The sequence below is a fragment of the Rhipicephalus sanguineus genome, chromosome 5 (genome assembly GCF_013339695.2).
Source record: "Rhipicephalus sanguineus isolate Rsan-2018 chromosome 5, BIME_Rsan_1.4, whole genome shotgun sequence".
Classification (NCBI taxonomy): domain Eukaryota; kingdom Metazoa; phylum Arthropoda; class Arachnida; order Ixodida; family Ixodidae; genus Rhipicephalus; species Rhipicephalus sanguineus.
In genome coordinates this window covers 106,523,256-106,533,260 of record NC_051180.1, presented here as the reverse complement: position 1 = coordinate 106,533,260, position 10,005 = coordinate 106,523,256, and the positions used below count along the sequence as shown (strand labels likewise).

Below are 10,005 nucleotides of genomic sequence, written 5' to 3'. Positions count from 1 at the left end.
TCCCTCCCTTAATCGATGGCCTGTATTTTCTCACTTGGCTCAAATATTTCCTATCTTTCTCTCTTTAACGTGATGAGCTGCTCGGCAGCGATGGCTACGTGCTTCTGTCTCCACGGTAGTAAATCAATATAATACTAATCAGTCGCAACTCGCAATCGGTTCGCACAAACTGATATCTGCCCAATAAGACACCACTCGAGGTACGCCATGACTGCGGGGTATTGCTATCAGAGTAGAAATGTGACGGCGTTACTGCAGATGAGCGCTTCGCGTGAAGACAACTAACAATGCTCTTCGCAGCAGTTGAAAATACGATAAGCCAGTGAATAACAAGGAGACTCACTTCCGGCCTGGCGCTGTGGCCAACGGTAGGTGGCGCACCGCTCCGTGGCCAGGACAAGCAGTTTCAGTTTAGCATTAGTCCTCGAGGGACGTCTAGCGGGATCTGAAAGTTATCGCGCCCTAGCGGCCCGTTTCGGAACAGTGAAAATCAAGATTTCCTATTCCTTTCTCACTCGTTGGGCTGTTCCCTACTACAACAGTCACCCTCACGACGAACTCGCCGCCGTTTCTCTCTATTTTAAGCTTCCCATTTGTTGCGATCAAACGTATACAGACTTGGCTGTCTATTATGAGCGCGATATCATCACTGCCTGTTCCCTGAATACTATATGAGAAAGCGCCTTCCTCAGACGAGAGTGGCCGCAGCCTGAACAGCAAAGGAGAGTCAGGGAAGCTCGCCTGATACCTCCCTGTCCTCTAAAGAGGATTCTGGGCCACGGCGCTGTTTTAGTTCTTAGTCGAAGCTCGCACGATAACCTTTAAATCGCGCTAGACTGTACCTATAGTTTAGTACGCGCTCGCGTGGTCCGTAATCTTTTGCGGTCGACTGCACATAATTGCTCGCGATCAGTCACGTTTTTGATGTTAGAGTAATTGATCGAATGCAATTTTATGTAGTATCTATCACTGTAATTAAATTACATTTTGTTCAGTGACCGTTTCACGTTCGGTGCGGACGGGTCCGGTGTGCCACCCCCTGGCTACGCCACTCCTGTGAAGCCTTTTCACTGGAATATGACATGAGCAGTGGATGCGACTAAACACCGTGGAAAAGTGAAACATCGTTGCTGATGTCTTACCGAACATATTAGTTCAATACTTGCGTGCAAAACTTTGGCAGCTAAAGCAGGAACATGCGCGCATGACGTAAACGAAATATAGAATAAGGAATCGGTCACCGTGACTCACCGAACAGTCCACCGCTTTCCGTGTCATCCTGGTGACAAACGCCAATCTATTTCCCTTGGTTTTTGTTCGTAGGACAACGATATCCTATATCTGGATTCTCTGGTGTGCTTTCCCCGGCATGCCGGCACGCAATATGTAGCACGTAATGGCCGCGATAAACTTCACAGATACTAATGAACAGGCTTATGAAGGGAGCCCAAGAAAACAAGCACGGAGATGCTCCTTCCTTGTCTGCAGACCACGTTGGTTGGCATCGCGAATGTGTCGCTTCGTGGTTCCTCGAAGCATAGAGTTTCCTAAAATGACCTAGAGGGAACTCTGGCGCTGCTATCGTTCAGCCACCATGGGAATGATGGGTAGTACGCGGATTTGCCTAGTCTTCGTGCTTGTGGGCTTCGAACGCACTTGTGGCTTTGTTTATTGCTATGTTTTGGTTTTCTTTCGGATAAAAGAATGGATCGTTGTGAACTTCGTGACCAGATTTGAATCGGTGAGCCTAAAGAAGTTAAAGTGGTGAAGTGAAACTGCTGATTTTTGCTGAACTTCGTTTTGCGACAAAGCGGATGCAGGCGACGCGGAGCCAAACGGAGCCGAAAGTACGAAGTTCAGACAAATCCGTGTACTACCCATGATTCCCATGCTGGCTGAAGCGCGATGCATTGCAGCTCCCATAGACACTAGCGCCAGAGTTCCCTCTAGTAAGTATTGTAGGAAACTCTATGCCTCGAAGCAGGACCGTCTGAAGAAACACACTCTAAGACTAAATCGAGTATTTTGGGAGTGTTTCCGCCACACAACAACAATCGTCATCCACCTCGCGTGCTTTCCTCGCATTATCACCGCGGTCGCGGCACTTCCCGGTCACGAACGGCGCGCGCGTTATCAGCGTGACATAGCATTCTTGACAGGAAAGTGACGAGAGCTGGGTTTTCAAGAAAGGAAACGCGAGCAAGCCAGATGACGATTATTGTTGTGTGGCAGAAATACTCCCCAAATACTCGATTTTGTCTTAGAGTGCAGCTCCAGCAAAGGTCTCACAAAAAAGTGCACGCACCATACGGCGACCTTTCATTTCTCACAGTGAAAGCGCGGATCGGGCTCTGCTTCCGGGAACTGCTCGCTCATTCGCGATATTTGGCGCGACTGTAGCGCCGCACGAATCGGCGTCATGGAGCGAGAGTATTCCTGGCCCAGTGCCAAGCGCGTTATCTGGTCACTGTCCTGCTAACGATATTGCCCCTCGACGCGTCCGGCACTAGTACAGCAATACCCGGAGAAAGCAAAACGATGGCTCCTCGAAAGCTGATCGATTTAGTATACCAACACTGCACAGATCCCACGTTAATTGTTTGTGTCACCTGATGAGGGGCAACGGGCCGGTCAGTTCAATGAAGGCGCAAAAGCGAAGTTATCACTGTAGCTTGATCGACCGATAATGCAGGGCAAAAGGCAGGCGTGGTTTGACGTTCAGAACATGTAAGAAGCCTACATACAAGTGCTCTAAAACTTGCATGATGGCTCTGTGGCCGAAATGTGAATCGTCGCCATTACCCTGCGAATGCCATTCCCGCACGGATCTAAGTCGTTAAAGAAAGAAGCGAAAAGTGCCGATACGTAACTCTCTCCTTACGAGGTCACCTCAACGGATCGGCACGGGGAGGGGGGAGAGGGAGTGAAAGGTAGTGAGGAGGAGAGGTATAGAGCAAAAAAAAAACAAAAAAAGGAAGAAGCGGGGGCGTGAACAGTCTTGTGACAACTCTCTTGTTCCTTCTGCGTGAACGCCTGTGATTATTCCATTACCAAGCGAAGAGTCAACTTATTCACCGTGGCGTCAGGAGTGCGAGCATGTATGTATCGACGCCCGTATGAACACTTGGTTTTGAATAGATTGTTTTAGCAGGATTGCATATGACTGAAGCATACTGAGGAGTTTGATAGATTCATGTTTGGTATAATATCAATGTAACGTATCAACGGTGCTTGACGAAAGTTTGTGGTACAGGTAATATAGAACACAATTAGCATTGTCAGTGACTAATGTTATGGAAGAGTAGCGTGACAAATTGCACAATATTATAACTGCTAAAGAGCTCTAGTTTGGTTAATTTTACAACTTGGTAGGGTTCTATGTAGGGTCCGAAAAAGTCGTGACGGAAGTGACGAGCTTTACTTCTTGGTGTACCATGCTATATAACATTTTCGTGTTATACCCCCCTGCGCCACAGCCCCTTTCTTGCGCATGCCTATGGTTGGAGGGGCATCAATGCTTATTTAAACGCGAAAATTGACCGTCGGCGTCCCGCGTCAGCGGTGTCGGGCCCAACACGAGTGTTGCAAAAAGTCAGCACCACGTGATGACGTCACCATGACATCACAGGCCGCTAAAATTTGTGACGTCATCATGACGTCACAAATTCTCGCGTGACGCCACGTAAGGTAACGTCACGTGATGCCACCATCACAATAACATCGTAGCTTGGTCAAAGGTGGGCCGATCACGGAGGCAGTACAAAACCAGGTGAGGTGCCTCCGATCCTGGAGGCAGTGCAAAACCACGCTAGGTGCACAAAGCTTTCGGAGGGCGGCGGAGCAGCATCATTACATCGGCTGAGAAGAAAAAGAAGATGGCTTTCGCCTTCGAGTCATCTTGGGTGAATGCACAAGAGACTCCGTTAGGTTTTTTTTTTTAGTATTTTAAGCCCGCTTTCAGAGTACTGCTAACATGGAACCGGTGAAACAATTCCACAAACCTACGGAGTTCATCCGAACTATGTTTGTTTTTGTTTTTTTTTAACAGCGGAGCTTTTTGAGCCGGCCGTGAATAAAAGCTTTGGTGTCCGCAGAAAACTACAGGTTGGTATGCACCACAGGAATTGGGCAAGACCCACTACCGAGTACAGCAAGTGCGAGCGCTAAACAAAAGCTATTAAACGAAAGTCATAAAAAGATAGACAGACAGAGAAAGACGCAGAAAGAGAGAGAAAGAGAACAAAAGAAACAGACACGAAAAAGAGACAGAAAAAACAGAGAGCAAGACAGAAAGAGAAATAAAGAGACACAAAGAAAGAGAGATAAAGAAGCAGAGAGTGAAGAAAATCGAGCCTCCAATGCGTAAAACAAGGGTTTATTTATGATAAACCGCAGCCCGACTCCGTGGGTTCCTGCTTTAGCGCGTGCTTCGAGCCAACGTTCTTCCTTTTCTTCTTCGATATTTTTCCAACAAAACTGCCCCGCGCACAGAAGTTCACAGAGGGTTTGATTCCAATGGGTAAAGGTGTTGGATTGGCCGTTTAACGGTATTCCCACCCGGTAGTCTCAATGTGCAGGATCTTATCTTGCCATCTTTTCCTTTATGAAGATCCTCTATTTGCACGATGTTCCATAGTTGCCGGCGCTTGTTGGAGTCTTGCAGAAGAATGAGGTCGCCTTTCTTAATTCGGTGAGACGAAGTCGTGGACTTGGGAGTTGGTATTGTTCTCAAATCCGAGAGGTACTCTTTCGACCAACGCTCCCAGAAAGATCTTCGAATTTTCTCTCGTTGTTCCCAGATAGCTCCAAGGTGGTTACTATCGAATGTAATCTCGGCAAGATTTAGGTCAGGAAGTGCAGATATTCGCCTTCCAATGAGAAAGTGGGCCGGAGAGAGGGGTTCCGGATCTCGACAGTCGTTATAAACATATGTGATTGGTCGGGAGTTGATGACAGCCTCCACTTCAGTTATGGCAGTCTGTAGCTGTTTCTCCGTAAAAGACGCTTTTCCGATGGACTTCTTCAACGCCAGCTTGACAGACCTGATAAGTCTCTCGTAAAAACCGCCCCACCATGGTGCATGATCGGCAATAAATTTCCATTTTATACGATTGTTAGCGATGTAACTACAAACTTCTTCGTTTCTCAATGATTTCCACAGTTTTGAGAGCTCTCTCTTGCTCTTCTTGAACGCTAAGGCGTTATCTGAATATATGACCGACGGAAGTCCCCGTCGCGAGACGAAGCGTCGGAAAGCATTAAGAAAGCTTGTGGTAGTCATATCTTCGACTAGTTCGAGATGAACTGCTCTAATCACGGCACACGTGAATAGGCAAATATACATTTTGGCGTAGCCATCAGAATGTTTAACATATAAGGGACCGGCGAAATCTAGTCCTGTTACTTGAAATGGTTCTGAAGCGGTCACTCTTTCCGGTGGTAACGGAGCAGCTACTTCGGTCATAGGTCTGGCATTGAAGCGTTGGCATACTATGCACCCTCTGATGATTTTCTTGATTAGTTGTCGTCCTCTTATTATCCAGAATCTTTCCCTTATTTGAACGAGTGTATCCCGAACTCCTGCATGAAGCAGTTGACGATGGTGCTGTAGTACGATAAGCACGCAGTAGTAGTGATCCTTGGGTAAGACGATTGGATGCTTCTCCTCGTAAGATTTTTTGCTGAATTGTAGACGTCCTGCGACGCGAAGAACTCCATTGTCGAGGAAGCATGTCACATCCCGGAGTATAGAATCACGTATATGCTGAGCTCCTTTAGAAATGTGATCAATTTCCTGAGAGAAGGCTGAACTTTGGACCTTTTTTATCCAATACAATTCGGCAGCTTGTATTTCTTCGGCAGTCAGGGGCCCCTGTGATAAATCTTTCCGCTTCATCTTCGATATGAATCTTAATACCCAAGCTGTGACTCGATGTAATCTCGAGAGCGAGCTGTAGGTATGGATATCCAGAATTGGTGATTCGTTTGAAACGGAAATTTCCAACGATGCTATTCGAGGAGTACGTTCTTCCGTAACGCTTAGTGGAAAATCTGTGGAGTTCAGAATGCGTTGTGGTGGCCATCCACTCTCTTTAGAAATAAGCCAGTTGGGTCCCGTCCACCAGACAGAGTTTGTTAGTAGGTCATGGGCGGATACTCCTCTCGTCAAAAAATCAGCAGGGTTTTGCTTTCCGGGGCAGTGTCTCCACGTTGTTATGTCTGTTTTACTCTGAATTTCCGTTACCCTATGTCGAACGAAATCTTTCCACTTGTGAGGATCCCCGCTGATCCAGTACAGTGCGATCATGGAGTCAGTCCAAAAGTGGACTGAAGTGATGTCCTCGTCCAGCTCTCGACGTACGTAGTCGTACATCCGCGCTGAGACTAGACAGGCTAGCAGTTCTAGTCTGGCAAGGCTTGTCTCCTTCATCGGTGCCACCCTGGACTTGCACAAAACAATAGTTGAACTTTTGTTGTTCGTTTGTCCTGTCGTGGAAATGTAGCAAACGGCACCGTAGGCTGACTTACTGGCGTCAGCGAAAAAATGGAGTGCGTATTTGTCGTCAGGTCCATGCGCCCCCTGTCGGTAGAACCTAGGTAGTTCTATATTACAAAGCTGGGGAAGTTCATTGCACCAACTCTTCCATTCGTGTAGAGTGTCTGAAGGCAGCTGTTCTTCCCAGTCAACACCTTTCCGCCAAAGTTTTTGGAAACAGATCTTCATCCTTATTGTGAAAGGAGTCAACATGCCAAGAGGGTCGTATAAGCGGGAGGTCGTCTGCAGCATGAACCGTTTGGTATCGGTCCTTTGCTGAACGAATTCCAAAGCGTTTCCTGGACTGAACGACAGTACGTCGGTGTCTGGATGCCACACCAACCCCAGGACTTTCAGCACTCCAGTTAATTGTCCTAGAGGCAGCTCCGATGGCTGTGTTGGTTGCGTGCTAAGTGCGCGTGGGTCATTTGAAGCCCACTTGTGTAGTTTCATCGATGCACTTGAAAATATCTCCGTGGCTTCCGCACGCAGTCTTAATGCGTCTTCCACGCATTCCGCTCCTATTAAAATGTCGTCAACATATATTGAGTTCCGTAGAAGTTTTGTAGTTTCGGGGTAATTAACCGACATCTGATGAAGGTGATGACGTATGGTCGCCGCTAAAAGAAACGGACTGCATGTCGTGCCGAATGGTACTCTGGCCATGCGAAAGGTGGCAAGGTTAGGCAATGGTTGACCGGGACTGGGCGCCTTCTCCAACCACAAGTACCGCAATGCGTCTCGGTCTGGGCTGTTGACACTGATTTGTAGAAACGCCTTTTCGATGTCAGCGACTAAAGCAATGCGATGTTTCCTGAAGCGGAGAAGCAGACCTATAAGATCGGCATTGAGGTTCGGTCCAGAATGTAGGCTTTCGTTTAGCGAGAGTTCTCCCTTTTCATGGGATGAAGCATCGAATACTACCCGTACTCTTGTTGTGCGGTCCTCGCGTATCACTGCATGGTGTGGCATGTAATATACCGTATCCTCTGTTTTATCTTCGGTGACCTTCTCTGCTACACCGTCATTGGTGTATTTGCGTATGGCAACATCATACTCTTCTAGCAGCTGAGGGCATCTGCGAAGCTTCCGGAGAAGCTGATGTAGACGAGTCTCTGCGTTTGCTAGATTGTTGTTGTGAAGAATTGTTGGTTTCCATGGAAGCGATACCACGTAGCGACGATTCTCCATCTTGATTGTGCTGTTGAAGAAATCCAGAACTGTGTTTTCGTCTTGAGTCTTCGTGTGCTCCTGAGATTTTATTCCCATTATTTCTAAGTCCCAGTAGTTTTCCGTTGTAATTTTACAATCTGTCACTGCTTTTAGAACTATTGCCTCATTACAATGCGTGACTGTGGCGCAAGAGGCTACTGGCCCATGGAGAGTCCAGCCTAGAGTAGTTTCGACAGCTTTGAGTCCATTGTCCAAACTTTGTGCTGTTCCCGTAACAAATGACCAATAATAGTCACTGCCGATTAAGACGTCGACAACGTTTGGGCTGTCCGCTTGATCGATGTCTGAGAAGTAATATCCTTGGCGTTCAAGCCTGTCGATGACATCTTTATTCGGTCGTGGAATGGACTGATGACAGATATTAGTCGTGACGAGAGCTTCGATTAGTAGCGAATTTCCACTACGCTGTGAACTTAGAGTTGACAAGTACGCGCTGGAAAGTCTTCTCTTCATGTTGCCCTCCAAAATATCCCACCGTAAGGCTCTCGTGATCTAGTACTTGACAACGTAATTTTTCAGCCAGTTGTTCAGTGACGAAAGTGCGCTGGCTGCCTCCATCGAATAAAATTCGAGCTAGGCATTTGCTCTCTTGGCTGGCCGCCCAAGCAACAGCTGTCTGAAGGTATACGCGCCGTTTTGAATTGTCGGCTCCAATCATTTCGAGTTGCATCGGTGTCGGTGATGATTGAGCACCATTAGTCGGTTTCAACATCCGAGGGTCGCACATCGTTTCTGCGTGGCGTCGATTGCACTTCGTGCATGTAACATTCCTCCTGCAATTTTTCGCCAAATGATGTTGTAAAGTACAGCGGAAACATCGACGTGAGTTTAGGAGCCTTTTTTTCTTTTCCTCGATCGGAATCGGACAGTCGCACTTTTCTGTATCATGAGTGGTGGACTCGCAGAAAAAGCAGGGTTGTTTTTTCGGAACTGGTTTCGCAGATGAAGTTAGAGACTCCGTTGCTAAACGTTGATGGCGCGAAGATGATGTCTCAGTAGTGCGAACCTCGTTTACTTTAACCATCTTCGCGTCCTCTTCGACAGAAATGTGTAGGACTGATCGTTCGCGAGACTCTACTTCGGTTTGAATAAAAAACAGCAAAGACTGTGCTCGCCTTCAGTTCCTGAGAATGCTGGCCCGTGTTTCCACCTTGTTCTCTTTGCAGTGTACTTTGGCGTGCGATGGTCTTGTTGAAGTCGATGACTAAGTCGTGTGGAAGCGCCTTCAGGAGGATGGGGTAGAGCATTGCAATATAATTGTCTTCTGGTACTCCTACAGACTTCAGGGCACGTGTTTGGGACTGCACCGTGTCGTAGAGGCATCGCAGTCCTTGAAGGTCGTTGGAGGATCGCACGGGCTGTATGTCGATGAGTCGTTGCATGTGAGTTTGAATTATCACGTCGGTTTTGGCAAATCGGTTTTTCAGAATATCCAGTGCTTCAGCGTAGCAACTTGCAGTTGCCGGAAGTCCCGCGATGGCCAACGCCGCGTCGCCGGTCAAGACCGAACGTAGATAGGTGAATCTGTCGACGTCGGTGAGTCCACCGTTGTTGTGGATCAGTTGGCTGAACTGTTCCCAAAAGGGCGTCCACACTGACGGTTGGCCATCGAACTTCATGAGGTCGACTTTTGGGAGCTGTACTGCGGGCTGGGGCGTGCGTTGCACGGGTTCGGTTGGTGTCTCTGGTAGAGGACTGTTCTGGAACTCGTGAAACCGACGTAACCGATACTTGAGCTTCGCGCACGTCGCTGTGGCTCGATCGTTGTATTCCACAACGCGGTCAAACTCTGCCTCCGCTTCCGTGGTTGATAACAAAGGAACGATGGCGGAGTCAGTGGCTCGCAAGTCGGTGTGAAGTTGCGTGAGGCGATCGGTGAGAATGCAAAGCTGCTCCTCCGTAACAGCATCTTGGTCGATAGTTGCCTCAATCTCGTTGATAAGGCGCGTTAATTGCGCTCTTTCTGCCTTGCGCTTGAGCTTGAGAGCGTCCATGACTCGAATCCGCGTTGAGCAGCTAGAGGTCGGCAAGATGAAACCGTGTACGTTGGAAGGCGATTACCTTGGGGCCATCGATGTGGTTCACTCTTGCGAGGGCTTTCGGCACCACTTGAAGAAAATCGAGCCTCCAATGCGTAAAACAAGGGTTTATTTATGATAAACCGCAGCCCGACTCCGTGGGTTCCTGCTTTAGCGCGTGCTTCGAGCCAACGTTCTTCCTTTCCTTCTTCGATATTT

At 47.9% G+C, this 10,005-nt stretch overlaps 1 protein-coding gene across 1 annotated transcript; it reads right to left on the bottom strand.

The window, feature by feature from the left end:
* Positions 1–688: 688 nt before the first annotated feature.
* LOC119394891 (uncharacterized) lies at positions 689–9,762 on the bottom strand. The gene is made up of 2 exons (XM_037662191.1): positions 8,884–9,762; positions 689–709 (listed from the first exon to the last, which is right to left on the bottom strand). The coding sequence occupies exons 1-2, from the start codon at positions 9,760–9,762 to the stop codon at positions 689–691; spliced, it is 900 nt and encodes a 299-aa protein (XP_037518119.1).
* Positions 9,763–10,005: the final 243 nt, after the last annotated feature.